We start from the raw sequence: 17,810 nt of genomic DNA on the forward strand, positions 1-17,810 counted from the left end.
TTAGTGTGTTACCATATGGGTAGCACGGGATAATACTTATATAATTGCTAGATCAATGAGTCAGTTCATCCATGAGTCAGTACTTATTACTATGAGAACATATACATTACATTACAAGAAGAACATATACAACTATACTAGAAGAAGAACATATACAACTATACTAGAAAGAGAACATATATACCAATACTAGAACGAGTAACAATATATTACATATACATGAATACGTTAACAAATTGTGATCCACTGTATCGGAGCATGCCTTCAATGTCATGGCCCGAGTTGTAGCCAAAGTCTCTTGGAGGGAGAGCATGAGTTTGCATATAGATCTATATTGGATATACTATCCTACACCTTGCTGCTAGCTACAGCCGGACCTGCAGGTCTGCGGGTGGCAAATGTCATTTCTTTTTACGACCTACATTTGTCGTTGTTAACTACTCGATAGTATGGTACAATTAATCACATAATACCTTAATATAAATCTGGTTTAAGGTAGTTAGTATAGCAGTAGTTCCTATAATACAACACTACAGTACTACATTAATTTACCCTTTACATATATTTAGTGATCATTTCACTTAAACATTAATGTACAAACTATATTTTGGAAAATGATAGTTACACTTAGGAAAATTACACACTTTTACGATAAGCGAACATACAAAACAGTTACGCCTTGGTAGAAGGCTACTTTTAATAGAAAATATAGGTTTTTCTAAGAGATTCACATACTTTTATCACCAATGTTTACAAACTCATACTTAAAACCACGTTCAAACATTTTGATACAAACACCGACACTAAAATACTTATGAACTCACCAGCTTAATGCTGATAAACTCTTTCAAAATAACTTGTATTCTCAGGTCATCAGTAGACAAGTACCGAGGCCAACTTTTGAGAAGATGGAGCGCATTCAAGACTCATCTTATTATTTTGATTTACTTTTTGGTGTCTGTAACTGTGCATAACACACTTGTATTAAAATTATATATTTAATGCAATGGATGATGTTGTTTGCTTGTTTACTGTTATACTGTGTTGTGATACTTTACATGATGTCCTCTTCCCCAGAATGTTTCCGCCGTTCTTCGTTTTGCGGTGTGACATTTACGAACAAGGAAAGGAAAATGTGGTGGCCGACATCCTTATTCATAAGTCATCTTTCACACCGATCAAGGATGTTTGTTTGAGGATTTTGATGATTACTCTAATACTAGAGCAGATTCTAGAAATTCAAGTTAAGGCTATGAAAGAGGAGCACCAGAAGAGTGAGCATATAGTAGGTTAGGTGGCTTCTTTTGATTATGATAGTTGGGGATTATTCAACCTTCATCATAGAGTATGGGTTCTATAATGCGAGGGTGTGGAGCAGGTTTTGATGGAAGAGACACAGAAGTCGAGATTTTCTATTAATCTAGGAGCGACGAAGATGTAAAGAGATTTCTGACCCGATTATTAGTGTCATGTCATGAAGTGAGATGTGGCCTGGTATGTGGAGTGGTGCTTGACTTCCAGGAATGTGAAGGCTGAGCACCATAAACCTCACGGAAAATTGGAGTCGTTAGGTATTCCTGTCTTGAGATACGAGGAGATCACGGTGAACTTCATCATGAAGTTGCCATAGAAAGTGCGAGGGGTAGATTCGATATGCATCATCATGGATGGATTGACCAACAGGGGGAACTTTATCCCTATCTAGGAGAGTATCTCTACAAAGAAGCTGACAGACATTTATATCTAAGAGGTTGTGGCACGACATGGGGTATCGTTTTCAATTGTTTCAGATAGGGATGCCCGCTTTACTTCCAGGTTCTGGAAGAGATTTCATGAGGAGTAGGGTACTCGCCTGCATTTCATCACGGCTTGCCACCCATAGACTAATGGTCAGAGTGAGCAGACTATTTAGACTTTGGAGGACATGCCTCTGGTATGTGTACTAGATTTTGGCAGAGGTTGGGATAGATGTCTCCTTTTGGCGGAGTTTTCATATAACAACAGTTATCATGCTAGCATAGATCGACTTCCTTTTGAGATGCTCTATGGGAAGAAGTGTAGGACACTAGTATGTTAGGGTGAGGTTAGCCACAGGGTTATGGGGAGTACCGAGGTAGTACTCAAGTTGATGAAATTGATTTAGTAGGTTCACGACATACTTCATACAACACAGAATCTTCAGAAGAGCTATATCGATAGGCATCGGTCAGACATAGAGTTCCAAGTTAGGGACATGGTACTCCTGAAGGTGTCACCTTGGAATGGTGTCATACAATTTTGGAAGCATGTAAAGTTGGGTCCAAGGTATATTGGTCCTTTCAAGGTTTTAACTCGGGTGGGTAGGGTTACATATCATTTGGATCTACCATAAGAGCTCAATCAGATTCACAACACATTTCATGTCTCTCAACTGCATAAATCCTTGGTTGAAGATTCCATAGTAGTTCCATCGAAGGACATTCAAGTGGATGATCACAAGAATTATATAGAGAGATAGGTGGCGATCCATGATAGGAGGACAAAGACTCTGTGAAACAAGGTTGTGGATTTGGTGAAGGTGCATTGGTAGTACTGAAAGGGTTCAGAGTGAACGTGGGAGCCTGATGACAATATTAGGGAGCATTATCCAGCGTTATTTGCAGCAGCAGACTTCGAGGACGAAGTCTAATTCAAATAGGGGAGAATTTTAACACTCGATTATCAAGTATTTTACATTTTAATCCTCGATATGAGAATTTTTTGTAAATTGGTCACAAATGGCATTTAAATGAAAAGTGGGGGTTGCATGAGTACGATGGGCGTATGTGTAGTACGCAGTGTGTATGTGCTATTTTCAACCCAAGCAAACCCTAATTACTTTTTTGTGACTTTTGATCTTGAAAGTATGCTTTGTGGTATTCTTGAAGGAAAAAGAAAGAAAGGAGAACCTCTTAGAAGAGTGAAGCACTTTGAATCTAGAAGCTCGTCATCATTTTGCACCACTTGGAAGTAAAAAGCTCTGATCTTGATGATGTTTTTCTTAGATCTTGTTATCCATGGATTTATGGTCATTTTGGTCCCAAAAGCTTGATGTTTCTGTGTATGGTTTACTCTAAATCATTTGAGTTTTCCTTTCAGACGTTTTGAAGAGTTTAGAGTCATAAAAAGGTAAAATCTTGATCCTTAGTTTCCCTTCACGCATGTTATTTGGTGATTTAGACCTTGTATTAAGTTAGGGTTTTGGTATTGGGCACTTAATAGCCATGCAAAATCATAAAGTTGGAAACTTTATGATTAAGGACATCATTTGAGGATTACATCCAAATTTTGGACGAAATGGCTTAAGGTATTAAGCTCTTAATAGAAGGAAAAGTTGGCAGGCATGTACGTTGGGCGTACATTATGGTACGCTGCGCGTACGTAGTCAACAACCTATATTTTGGTCAAGAATCTAGTATGTCGTACGCACAAGCTGATTAAATTGCACATACTCAGTTTGACCATGTTTGATTTAGGGTTTTTTTTTGTTATTTTGAGTTGTGGTTGAGTTTGGTCACTATCCGATGTATAGGTGACTTATAGAGCTGATTATTAGGGAAATGTCCTATTCAACCATCTTTTCAAACTGAGAGGTGAGTCTCCTTACTGAACTTGTGGGTCAAAGGCACTAATGTCGGTCCATTGGATTATGTAGTAGGATAGTAGTGTTTAATGTGATACTCATTGGCATGTATGTATGAGCTTTTTTTCTTCATGAATCTTTCTAGTGTGATTGTAAGCTTAGCTGTAGGGGTGAAACAGACCTGTACTGGTTCAAATATATGAAAGGACTCGCAAGGGACTCCTAGAGTCGCAAGGAACTTAGGAGTGGAATAGACTCGTACTTGATTTAGCATGATATGCATGTATGATATGTATGTATGATGTGTATATATGATATATATGGTATGTGGTATTTGTGGAACTCACTAAGCTTTGTACATACTGTTTGGGTTGAAGTTTCAAGTACTTCCATTTCAAAGGGTAAGGGTCCGGGTTGATCGCAGTGCATCCACCCATTTTTGGGATTGTACTTTGATAATTATTTTACTAAAACATACTTTTGGATGGTTTAGTATGAATAATTGATGGTTTGGTTGAATTAGAAATGAGATTATTACATATGATTTTTCAGATGTAAAACCTTCGCCTTGCCCCGATCGTCAGATGTACCTGAAACATAACACTTAAATTGTAAGTTTCAAATCTTGGTACATATTGGTGGCTCTAGGGAGTATCCAAAATCTGGGATTATGTGCCTTTTCTAGTAGAGTCTACCTTACCCCACCAAAACCTGGTTCCCAAACCCGACCGCACCGAGTTAATAAACTATGACTATCGGTAGAAAACCTATCAATATCACCTGTGATTCTCTCCTGCTTCCAATTTTCCTTATTGACTCCTTTGTCCTATACCTCCCTAATCAAAACCAGAAGTGACGAGTCGATAGAAATCCTCATACATAAGCTCCCAATATAAGAACTATCCGACTTGTGTCTCAAAGCATCAACGACTACATTTGCTGTCCCCGGGTGATAAACAATCTCACAGTTATAATCATTGACCATGTCAAGCCATCTGTGCTATCTCATATTCAGATTCAGCTGATCCACGAAGTACCCCAAACTCTTATGATCAATGTAGATGGTACACTGGACACCATAAAGATAATGCCGCCAAATGTTGAGGGAAAACACAAATGCCCCCATCTCTATATCATGCATCGGATATTGAACCTCATGCGACTTCAACTGCCTAGAAGCATACACAATAACACTCCCTCATTGCATGAGTACTGCCCCAAACCGTTGATAAATGCATCACCATAGACAATGAAATCCTCTACACCCTCCAAAAGATTCAACACCGGGGCCTCACATAATTTTTTCCTTAGCATCTCGAATGTAGCCTGTTGCTCAGGCCCCCAACGAAAACCCACGCCCTTCCTTGTCAAATGAATCAGAGGTACAACAACTTTGGAGAAATCTTGAATGAACTTCTGATAATACCCTGCTAAACCCAGAAAGCTCTTGATCTCTGTAGGAGTCTTCAGGACCTCCCACTTCATAACCGCCTCAATCTTGGCTCGGTCGACCAATATGTCATTCTGGTTAATGAGGTGTCCCAAGAACTGGACCTCCATTAATCAAAACTCACACTTCTAGAACTTGGCATAAAGCCTCTCCCGCCTCAAAACTACCAGTAGCTCTCGAAGGTGCTCCTGATGCTACTCTCTGATCTTGGAATAGACGAGGATATCATTAACAAAAACAATGATCAAACAATTAATCATTGGCGTGCACACCTGATTTATCAAATCCATAGATATCGTCAGTGCGTTGGTGAACCCAAACAGCATCACCACGAACTCATAATGGACACAATGAGTTTGGAATGGTTTCTTCTATACGTCCTCCTCCCTAACCATTATCTAATGATACCCTGACCTCGAGTTGATGTTGGATAACCAAGATGCACTTTACAAATGATCGAAGAGATCATCAATCCATGGAAGTGGGTAACGATTCTTCACCGTCAACTTGTTCAGCTCCCGATAATCAATGCACATCCATTATGAACCATCCTTTTTCTTTACAAACAAAATCGGTTCTCCGCAAGGTGAATTGCTCGGTCTGATAAACTACTTGCCCAATAGTTCCTGAAGTTTATAGGACAACGCTTGGATATTAGGTTGTGCTAACTGATACAACGCCTTAGAATCGGGGATGCATTGGGAACCAAATCAATCTTAAACTCGACCTGCCTTATAGGAGGCACATTAGGTAATTCCTCTAGGACTACATCTGGTAACTCTTTGACAATAGACATATCCAAAACCGAAACCCCCTACTCATCCCGAGTGTCAACCACATACGTGAGATAACCCATACACCCATTGTTGAAAGATACTGCCGAGCACTGGCGGATAAATTTGGTAACCTCTCCATAAATAATCGGTTCTCCCCCACTTGGGGTTTGAACTACTACTTGATGACCCTCACAGTCGATCATGGGTCCGAATCTATTCAACCAATCCATCCCTATTGTGACAACCAAGAGGTTTCCGTCACTAATCACCATTAGGAAAGAGTAGGAAGAATAGATGTAATAGCTTAGTATTGTAATATTTTATTTTTAGATAACAAAAATCAAATGTGCCATTACATTTATTTGTTAAAAACAACAATTAGGCTAAAAAATTAGCATCCAAAAGCAATACAGTTTTCTGAGCTGGTTAACATACTTGGAAAGAACTCATCAACATGATCTCAATGATATAAGATTCGTAAAAATCTGACTCCAATGGAAAGATTTATAGATTCTAAAAGAATAGTAATCAACCTAATAAATAAAATTAATTATGTCAAAATGGTACTTAGAAATTGGTTGAGTTTCAACTAAAACTGCGAAAAGGAGATTCATAGAACTCTTAAGATATAAAATTTAGGACAAATAGTACTGAAAATGGGATCCATATGAGAGAGATAATTTTTTTAAATCATTTATTTTTACACCCGTTAGGCACAAAAATAAAAGTCAAAACTAGCCAAAGCAACCTAAAGGAGAGTTATAGTACCCATTGAGGTCATCACATAGACAAATAGAGGGTTTAAATCGGAACTCGCACGAAGAAGTTATGATTTTTTTAAAAAAATCGTTTTGTGTGTGTTTATGCATGTCATGCACCTGACACTAGATTAGAGCATATTGCAAGTGTTGTGGCCAATTTGGGAAGTGACACATGGCCTTATCTGGATGGAGCAACAATGATAAGGTGTGCAGATATTTGTATCACGCAAAACACTTTTGCATACCTTCAACCATCACTCTCTTTGAAATCTTGAAGCTTGTTCCCTTGGAGCAGTCCCCGGAGTCCCGGGCCCTATTCAAAATCACATCAAAGGTCTCACATGACTAGGATGAGTACGCAGCCCCATTTTCACTAATTTAAATTATTTATAGGGGTATATGTTATCAACTTCCTTTATCGAAATATATTTATATCCATCAATCTTAATCGTTTTATAGAGCTTAAAACCTTAGGATAATGTAGATATAGATGTTATACCTAGTTGTAAGCTATGATATTATGACTAAGAGTTATGATGTCTGATAGTCTAAAAAGAAATAATACCTAGATATTATAATGGACAAATCCCTATGAAAACTTAGTACCTAGAAGTAATGCTAGTCAAATACAGGGATATGCATTGTACCTAATCGGTTACTCTACCCAGATATCTAGTTATCAAAATCTACCATAATCAGGGTGTATATAGAAAATCTGATGAAAACTAATTTGAGATGAGCATGATGGGCAAGATAAACAATTTTACGGGATTAAATATTCGTCAAAGCAAAGAATGAATATTTATCAATCAAGAGAAATATACACGAAATCTGCTTCAAATGTTCAGAATGACAAATAGCACAAAGTTAAGAGTACCAATGGCATTTGGAACAAGGCTTAATCCTTCGTTAGATAAACCAGTTGTTGATCTTACATTGTCTCAAAGCATGATAAGTTCGTTACTTTACTTCACGGCAAGTCGACGTGATATTATGTTTTATGTGTGCAATTGTGCTAGGTATCAATCGAATCCTAGGGAACCTCATTTAACTGCAGTCAAGAATATATTTCGCCATCTCAAAGGAACAATTTCGTTAGGACTGTGGTATCCTTCAAAGACAGGCTTTTTCATACAAGCATTCTCAGATACTGATTTGGGAGGTTGTACTCTTGATCATAAAAGCACAAGTGGCAGATGTCAACTTTTGGATGGGAATCATGTGAGCTGGCAATCGAAGAAACAAACATGGGTTTCAATTTCCATGGTAGAAGCAGAATATGTTGCTGTTGCAGCTTGCACTTCACAAATCATATGGATTCAAAGTCAACAGCGCGATTATGCAATCAACATGAAGAAAATTTTGTTTTATTGTGATTCACAAAGTGCCATACACATTTGTCACAATCATGTGAAACATTCAAAAACAAAAAATATTGCTCTTCGTTACCATTTTATCAAAGATCACGTTGAAGATGGAAGCATAGAAGTTCATTTTGTAAATACAACTGATCAGCTTGCAGATATCTTTACAAAACCATTAGATGAAAAATCTTTCATGAGAATTTTGAATGGCTTGTGAATGATGGATGCAAATTTTGTTCCTGCTCATACTTCGTTAGAATGACAAATCAAAAATGTTGATTCACTGGTTACTGTTCATAGTCAACAGTTCAACATGCTTCGCTTTTGACATCATGGACAATGGTTTGCCAAAATCTTCGTCACTTTTTCTATTTTTCAAAATTTTGCTAGTCAGGTACAATGATTTTCGTTTTTTTCTTTATTTTCCAAAAATCAAAAACGACAAAAAGATTTTAATTTTTGTTTTTCTCTTTCAAAATTCAAAAATATCAAAAAGATTTTCTTATTTTTGTTTTTATCTTTTAAAAACTCAAAAAACCAAATATATTTTTGTTTGGTTAATATTTTCTTGTGAAGATTTTAGCGAAGATTTTTGTTGACTCGTGCTTGATGCTTGAGGGAAAAGGTAAAATTTTGAAACTTTATCCTAGTTAGAATGTCCCTAGAAGCATATTGCATCATGTCGACTCAAGCCTCCATGACTCAATGTGTTTTCGAAAGCCTTAATGGATTTTTCATCACAAAAATTCCTTCCCAATCAGGTTGTATTCACATGAGTTAAGAGTTTCCTACTTGGTCCAAATATAGTAGAGGTACTTTCTAATCTTAAACCACTCTTTTTCATCCTAAGATTCTTTCACATTCACACACAATGACATATGTCCAAGAGATCTCTGGTATAAACCAATCAGGATTTAGACATATCAAAAATCTGTGTTTATGATCTGGTCTCATGAGATCGTGATGAAAGTGAAACCCAAAATATCGACCCATTCAAGGACTTGAAGAGCAACTTTGTTCTAGATTTTAATGAAACATTTGTTTCAGTACCTACTTTCGATACTCCAAATCATATTCTTTCGTTTTGCGTGATCTTGATCAACTGTTTGAAACCCACGACTTTTGTTACCTGACAAGATCCAGGCATAATTTTTTTATGTGGAATATGATTTCAGTGTGAGTATCATTCTAAATATTCGTTACTTGATAAATTTTTCCAAAGCTTACTTGTTACTGACTACACTGGTCATACAGGTTATTTCGTTTACAATTTGTCAGTCTTATGTTTAGATGTGCTTTGTAACGAAATTTTTAGCCACCCATGAATCCTGAAAAAAGAAGTCCTTCAATACTTCTCTATAAGTATTCGATTGTAATTCACGGGAAACCACACAAGCTGTTAGTAATCTCTCTTGACGAATAACGAAGCGATCTTTGCCTGGGATCTTATTGCTTTTATGTCAAAATATTTTTGACATTACAATATCCAAAATTTTCTTATATTGATTCTTATCTTTTTATTTGGTACAATTGGTAATCACGAAATCCTTGAGGTTCTGAGTAATACCAACTCAGGCTGATTATTTCGAAAGTCTGGCACATGACTTCGCTTTTACACCTAAAAGTGAAAGAGCCCAACCTCTATATCGAATGTTACTGATGGTTATCATTCCATGGGGGCAAGTGAAACATTTAATTGATGTGAAGTTTTGAGTTCCTATCCGGTTTTCAAGGAAAAATTCCACGTCACTTTTTCACGCATGCCTAATTTTCCAGGGATTGGTACGATTTTCAAGGAGCCACGTCAGCCACATTTTATGCCAGAAACCGCTTCAATTTAAAATTTCGTTTACATATAAAAATGGGTTTTGGGGTTCATTCCAATTTTATGCATTCTTCAAATTCCCAAATCAATATAACTCTCTGTCTTCTTCACCGATTCTTAAAACCCTAACCATGGCTAGACCAAATGTTCATGTTGATCCATCACAAACCACTGACGACATCACATCGCAACCGATGATGAAGATTCAAAGCACAAACTTTCAAGTTCAATCAGATGTCTCTGTTTACCCTGAGGAACTAAATACATTGATCATTGATCTTCAAAACTTGATGTTCAGTTCTTTTTTAGTACCATTTTCTTGGTTGTCTCTTGCTGGTTCTACAGCTACTTATAGCAAGACAATGAACACAGTGACATTTCAAATGATGAACGATAAGAAGTTTCAATTGTCAAAGACGACTTTTGCTCAAATTCTCAATATTCCTAATGTTGAACCCTTCTACAAGGTAACAAATGAACAAATCATTCATATGTTCAATGAGATAGGTTATCAACCTACTCTTACTAAAATCAGTGAATTTAAGAAGTCTATATTACCTTATATATGGAATTTTTTCTTTGGGATATATCTATGATGCTTAACTGGAAGAACAGTGGGGTTGGATAAAGGTCGTTTGGAGGTTTATGCAATGGTGGCAGGAGTATACTATGATTTGTCGGTGGACTATGCAACTCAACTCTGGAATGATTTTGTGAAAAGTATCGGAAACACGAATGCAGTCGATGGGATTTCGTGTGCTCGTTACTGGAGCTTAATTTTACAATTTGCTTATAAGAAGGAATGTATTTTGGTTCCAGAAAATAAAGAAACCACTGAATTTTCAATGTTTCATCATCCTAAAATTGTTAAAGATGATGAGGAAATTTTTCCAAATGTTGCAAGAATTACTAATGCAATGCTTCGCGAGGTTGATTCATCTCACCTTGTTTTGGTGAGCTATTTGAAGACAATTAATACTGATATTGAAACTGATGTTTTGTTAACTATAAACACTAGTCCATCAAAGAAGAAGAAGGGGTCTAAGAAAGCTACAAAGTGAAGTCCATCAACATCACAACCTGAGCAAGTTGAGAAGGTTGTTAACTTTGCTATAAAGAAGAAAGTGCACACTGACCCACCTCCGATGGTTGTTACCACACTAGTTTTAAAGCTTGTACTGGAAGTCTTACCTTCAAAATCTGGTGTGTTGAAAAAGTTAAAAAGGATGACTCATAAACCTCGTCATTCTCCTGAAAGATCGAAAAGTTTTTCACCAACTTTTAAAGTCAAGCGACAAGTAAGTCCAAAGGGGGTTCTGTTTCATGAAGTCCAAGCACCTGTTTCTCCAGCTTTGAAGAAGCGACGGGCAGAAGACATGGATAAATTTCTTTCCAAAAGACAAAAGAAGAAGCTAAGGAAGTTAGTTATTCATGATGATTTAATGGATGACGAAGTTGTTCCTGAGTCTCTATCAAATGGACCATTCTTCACATGTGAGGGATTCTCCACTCAAGGCGAATCTCAAGACGACTGGAAATCCTGATGGCTCTGTGGAAAATTCTAAAGTAGACACACCCATCAATCCAGGTAAACAAACGAAGAAGTCTACTCCTAAGCAGACTAAATTCATACCACCCGGAGTGTCGATTGTCGAATCATTTCATGAGGAGGTTCGCACTTCAGGCATCACTGAAAACATATCTAATATGGATGCAAATGTCACTATGGATGAAGGAGTATCAAATACAGCTCCCCAAGGTAATCCTTCTCTTGTTGTCTTATCTACCTTCGAAACATTTCTTGTTGATAACATAGTTTCTTTACCTCTATTTCTTATTCCTACTTCAACCAAATCACCTCCATCAACTCATTCACCTACTTTTGATAATATCATGCAACAAACCATTACTTCCTTATTCCCATCACAATCCACAAAGGTCCCAAAACAGTAAATGATGATGAAACTGATGATGGTGGGTTCGTGGGTTCTTTTGTTGATATAGGGTTTGATCCTAATGAGGAGGACATTCCAGATCACATGCTAATGTCTTGGAAGCAATTTAAGATTCTTAATCGGAAGCTTAATTCATTGCTACAATTACAAGCAGATGCTGGGGGTAAAAATTTCATTTCGGGTATAGAGGTGGATGTCATGTTGAAAGCTCAAGAGCATCGTATTTAGGACAAACACTTGATCGAATTGACAAGAATAATGGGTTAAGGGTCAAAGCTCAATCTGAGAACTTTAATGTAGCCCTTAAAGCTTTGAAGGATGCTGCTAAGGAAATACATGTTATGTATGTTCATGATGTCAAGACCATTCATTAGAATGTCAATTTGAAAATTCAAGAGTTAAGAGATGACACGCCGAAAGAAATCACAGTTTTAAATCACAATTATTTTTCCATTCATACTAAGGTTTATATAGTTGCTGATGCTGTCACAAAAGCTATTGAATTGTACAATTCTTTGGTTCCCAAATTTGACAAGAAGGTTGAAGTTTATACTACAAGTTTTGGGTTGATGAGTGAGTTAAAGGATCTCGTGTTAAAGTCTGGATCTTCGACATCTTCTTTATTTACTCCTGAGTTCTTAACTCAAAAGTTTAGCTTGCTAGAGTCAACAATTCAAAACGAATTGGTTCCGTTTGCGAAACTTCTTCATTTGATGTCATCGGATTCCCCACCTGTTGTTATAAGGGTACAATGGGGAGAAAGGAGGAATGTTGGCATTGGTAAAGATGAAGGAGGTTCTCGAAAAACAAGTGAAGATGTGAAGGTAGTGGGAAAGGTAATAACTACTCAGATTCCAGTGACAATGCCAAGTAAAACTGATCCAATAAACTCAACAACAACGACAACAACAACAACAATGCCTTTGAAGAAGGGAATTGTAATTGTTGGTACGAGTTCATCTTCAAAACTCAAGTCTACTAAAGCAGATAAAGGGAAAGGTAAAGATATAACTATTGAGCTATCGAAGGAAGAAAAGAAAGCGACAATAGAACAAGAAATCGAAAAGTAAAGACAAATTCAGTGTATACTTCGACAGGGAGCAACTGATCCACTTGGTCTCAACAAAGGTGATCGTGCAAAGCTTTATCATTACGAGTATATTGAAGCTTTGGTTGTTTCTAGTGAGATGCATGAGTTTGAGAAGATTCAAAAGAAAAGCTTCGACACTGTAAACTCCAGCATGAATCAATTAGACTTCCCAGTGAATAGAATGATGTTCTAGGATGATTTGTTCAAACTTGTTGACAAGTACAAGGAGAAAATGGAGTACAGGCGTATGAAGTTTCGTTTCCATGTTGTACTTGGGAAGAAGGAAGAAGAGATATGGTCATAGTCAAGATAGTTCGGGTTCTTGGCATAACCAAAGACGTTTTGTTCGAGGGTATGCTACAGAAGTATCGATATCATGCAGTCTGAGAAAACAATGTTATATTCGACTTCTCGGTTGTAGACTTTCCACTAATGAATCTTCATGATTTGTTAGTTGTAGCATTGAGCATGAAGAATGTTGATTTACCGAAGTTGCAAGTGACAAACAAAGAAGATTTTTTGAATGCTTTTGCTCATCTGAAGGTTTTTATTGATGGATATTATGGATCTTTAGCCTTAACAGATCTTGAGTTAGCTATGTCTTTGGATAAAGAGATCATTGTTCCATAAACTATGCTTATGAGTAAGGCTATTTTGAAAGATTTTGAAGATGGAGAGATTACCTTGAAACCTTTAGGAATTGTTTTTGTTGGGAAAAACAAGAAGGGCAATAACGGTAAATTCTTATTTCAAGCATGTGATGTCGAAAGATATAGAATGCCTCATTACACAAATCTCATGGTATGTATGAACAGCTGTGCTAGGAACAATGATAAGGAGAAAGCTGAGATTCAGAAGATTATAAATTGGTATGCTTAGATTCGAAGGGTTATCCATCAAACTGCTAAGGTGTTAACAACTTAGATTCAACATCTCTCAGAAAGGGGGAGAATGTAGGGTTTTGAAAGTTATTGTGAGGTGTCGAATACGTCTTTGTTGTCTATAATACTGATGTTAGTTTGTAATGTTATTACAAGGGAATTTTATGTTTCGAAGCTTACTGTATCTAGTCCCTTGTATTTTTGTACTTTCAGTATCCATGTGTGTGTGTATATATATATATATATATATATATATATATATATATATATATATATATATATATATATATATATATATATATATATATATATGGGATGGATACACTTAGAGGTTAAGACTTTGATTCTCATTTTTGTACTCATTTCTTTTATCCTCTTGTATTCACTGATTAAGCAATACAACGAGCCAACCATATTTTATTTAGATCTTGTGTCTAAATCTATTCTTACTCTAATTTCATTTCTATACTCGATTCAATCGTTACTACAGAAGCAAGTAATTGACACATTCTTAATATGAGGTCATGGATTGACTTAGAAACTAGATTAGCAAATAATAATAAAAATTGACAATCAAATCCAAGAACAAATAAATAAAGAAAAAGAACATTGGAAAATGTGTTAATAAGAATCATTGTTAGTAACAACTTTAGGAAAAAATTAATTTAGCATTTCGTGGAACAAACGAAAAAAATTATGAAGAAAATAATGGTAATTTTTTAACTATAATTTAAATGATTATGGAATTTGATCTTATTATGCGAGAACATATTAGGAGAATTAATGACAAAGAAATTCATAATCATTATCTTGGATATAATATGCAAAATGAACTTATTAGTTTATTAGGAGAAGATAAAACTAAAAATATTAAAAAAGTAAAAGAGGTTAAATATTTTTCAGTAATACTTTATTGTACTCCTGATCAAAATCATAAGGAACAAATATCATTTATCTTACAATGTTTAGATCTTTCAACAACTCCGGTAAAAGTTGAGTACTTTATAGGATTTTTAGTTGTAGATAATACAACCGGTAAAGGCTTATATGATGCTATAGTTGATTAAATTAAAAATATAAGACTAGATATAAATGATGTCAGGGGTTACGAAAATGGTTCAAATATGAAAGGAAAACATCAAGGTGTATAGAAAAGATTGTTATATATTAACCCTAGAGCATTCTACACTTCTTGTGGTTGTCATAGTTTAAATTTAGTAATTTGTGATATGGCTAATTCGTGTGATAAAGCTAGTGAATTTTTTGGATTTATACAACGTATATATTCGATATTTGTTTCATCAACTTAAAGGTGGAAAATATTACAAGATAATATATCAAACCTAACACTTAAATCATGATCTCAAAGTCGTTGGGAAAGTAGGGTAGGAAGTGCATAAGCAATTAGATTCCAAGCACCATAATTAAGAAAAACACTTTTACAATTATCCAAAAATTATGGAGATCCAAAAATTAAAAGTGAGGCTAAATGTTTAGCTACATTTGAACTTGAAAACTATGAATTTTTATTAGGAATGATTATTTGGTATGCTGTTTTGTTTGCTATTAAAATTGTTAATAAAAGTTTGCAATCAAATGATATGTGTATCGATGATGTTATAGATTAACTAATTGGACTTTAGTATTTCTTTGAAGAATATAGAGAAAATGAATTTGAAAAGGCTTTAGATTATGCAAAAGAATTAATTAGCTTTAGAAATGAACGTAAAACCTGAATTTCGTGAAAAACGTGTCATTCAAAGAAATAGATGATATGATGATAATATTGCTAATGAAACTATTAAAACTCCTCTTCGGTTATTTAAAACTGGTTATTTTTTGTATAGTAAAAGAAGTCATTACTTCATTTAAAAGCATATTTGAGCAATTTAACGAGTTCAAAAATATTTTTGGTTTTCTATTTAGTATAGAAAAATTAAAATCATTTGATGAAAATACTTTAAAAGAACATTGTTTAAATCTTTAAAAATCTTTAAAGCATGACGGCAGCTTAGATATTGATGATTTAGATTTATTTTATGAACTAAAACTTTTAAGACATATTGTATATTTAGAACATGATACAATTATTAATATACTTAATTACATTAAAAAGTTTAGTTTTTTTCCAAATGTATATGTTGTCTATAAGATTATGTTAACTATTCCTATAATTGTTGCCTCTGCAGAAAAAAGTTTTTCTAAATTAAAATTGTTTAAAATTTATTTAAGATTTACAATGTCATAAGAAATATTAAATATGTTAGCTATTTTGTCAACTGAAAAACAACTAATAAAATAAATTGATTATGAAAATTTCATTACAGAATTTGCATATAAAAAGGCTAGAAAAATTAACTTTATATCATAAAATATACTCACAAAAACATATACATAAAAAAATTAACTCCGTCATTTGTAAATTTTTTAGTTTATTATTGTTGGTCCCAAGCCCGGATAAAAGAGGAGGGTTTATAACATTAAGTATAATAAATGTCAAAGGGCCCTAAATTTTTTGTTCACTTAGAGCCCTCAAACTAGTTAGGCCGGCCCTAGATAAAGTTGGATATCTTATCAATTATGGAGCTATTATGAACCATAAAAATACGATCTTGAGTATTGTATGTAACCCTTGAATGTGTTAGATGGTCTTAATGGGTTAATAACATAGGGTTGTGGATATTTAGTACTTAATGGCCATGCAAGACCATGAAGTTTGAAACTTTATGGTCAATGACATCATTTTTGGGTTTGGATCTGGAAAATGGGCTTAAGAGCTTGAGGATTAAACTCTTAATGAGTTGGGTTGGCAGTCAGTCGTGTACGTTGGGCGTATAGCTGAGTACGCTAGGTGTACTCAGCTGGGTTAACTCGGTTGACTTTTTGGAATTTTGACTTTTACCTGATTTTGACCAAGTTTGACCTAAGGGTATTTTGGGTAATTTGATTTATAATTTGTGTTTTAGGTTCTAGTTAATTGTATATGTGACCGGTAAAGATAGCTTTTAGAACAGTGATCAGTGCAACAATTCTTTCAATCTGTGAGGTGAGTATTCTCATTATATCCATAAGTCAATGGCACCAATGTCAACCCATAACTTGTTATATGGAATGTTGGTTGTCTACGTGATTCTTACATGAAAGACAAGGATCTGACCCTTAGAAATTATAGGAAAGACTATAGGGGTAACCCATGACATCTGTATGTAAGACCGGGATTTGGCCATCGGCATTGCAATGGAAGATCATGGGGGTAGCCCATGACACTAAGACGGAGATTTGACCATCAACATTGCAAGGAAAGACCATGGGGGTAGCCAATGGCACTTTTATGTTTGGTATGTGGTATTTTGGAGGACCCACTAAGATTTGTGCTTACGGTTTCATATTTATGGTTTCGGGTTCTTTCGGTTCGAAAGGGAATGGCTCGGCGTGACTGCACAACATCCCCTAGAGTTTTCGGCATTGGCAATTAATGATATTACTCTGATGTTTAAATTATATATTCACTTTGATCGGTTTTGGAACAACTCATATGTATTATTTATTGGTTTAAAAACGAAAAAAAAAATTATCTTGGATTTTCGGGACGTTACATTTAAATTCTTATAAAATTCATATATTCTTCATACCAGCTCCATTTTCTATTTTCCTTTATATTCACACATAGTTATCCATGAGTACTACAACTTTTGTTTAGACTCTATCTTCTAATATTTATTTTATTTTTAAAGTTATATTTTTGACAGATTTAGAATGCTAAAGTTCGTGTAAAAATCATAACTTTCTCATATAATATCCATTCTCAACTATCTTTATATCAACGGATAGGAATTGACGAGATCTTAACTCTCTTACATTGGTTTTTCCTAAAAAATGACCACTTTCAATTTCGGTTTCTAAGTCGTATACTACTACGCTGAAACTTCGAGAAATCATAATTTCCTTTAACGAAGTCAGATTTGAGCGCTCTATATATGTACAAGTTCTCTTTTTCGATTACTACGGCTTTTATTTAGATTATTTATCCAAAATAATCTTGTATATTTAATTTATATTTTAGCTCTATTTATTACGTTTCGACGTAATATTTCACACAAATAGCAT

General features: G+C 35.1%; 1 protein-coding gene across 1 annotated transcript; it reads left to right on the top strand.

Moving 5' to 3' along the window:
• Window positions 1-7,467: 7,467 nt before the first annotated feature.
• Window positions 7,468-8,169, top strand: LOC145035760 (secreted RxLR effector protein 161-like). Its single transcript, XM_078984261.1, has 2 exons — window positions 7,468-7,912; window positions 8,051-8,169. The coding sequence occupies exons 1-2, from the start codon at window positions 7,468-7,470 to the stop codon at window positions 8,167-8,169; spliced, it is 564 nt and encodes a 187-aa protein (XP_078840387.1).
• The last annotated feature ends 9,641 nt before the right edge of the window (window positions 8,170-17,810 follow it).

This window comes from Lactuca saligna, chromosome 3 (assembly GCF_052625555.1).
Source record: "Lactuca saligna cultivar CGN05327 chromosome 3, ASM5262555v1, whole genome shotgun sequence".
Taxonomy (NCBI): domain Eukaryota; kingdom Viridiplantae; phylum Streptophyta; class Magnoliopsida; order Asterales; family Asteraceae; genus Lactuca; species Lactuca saligna.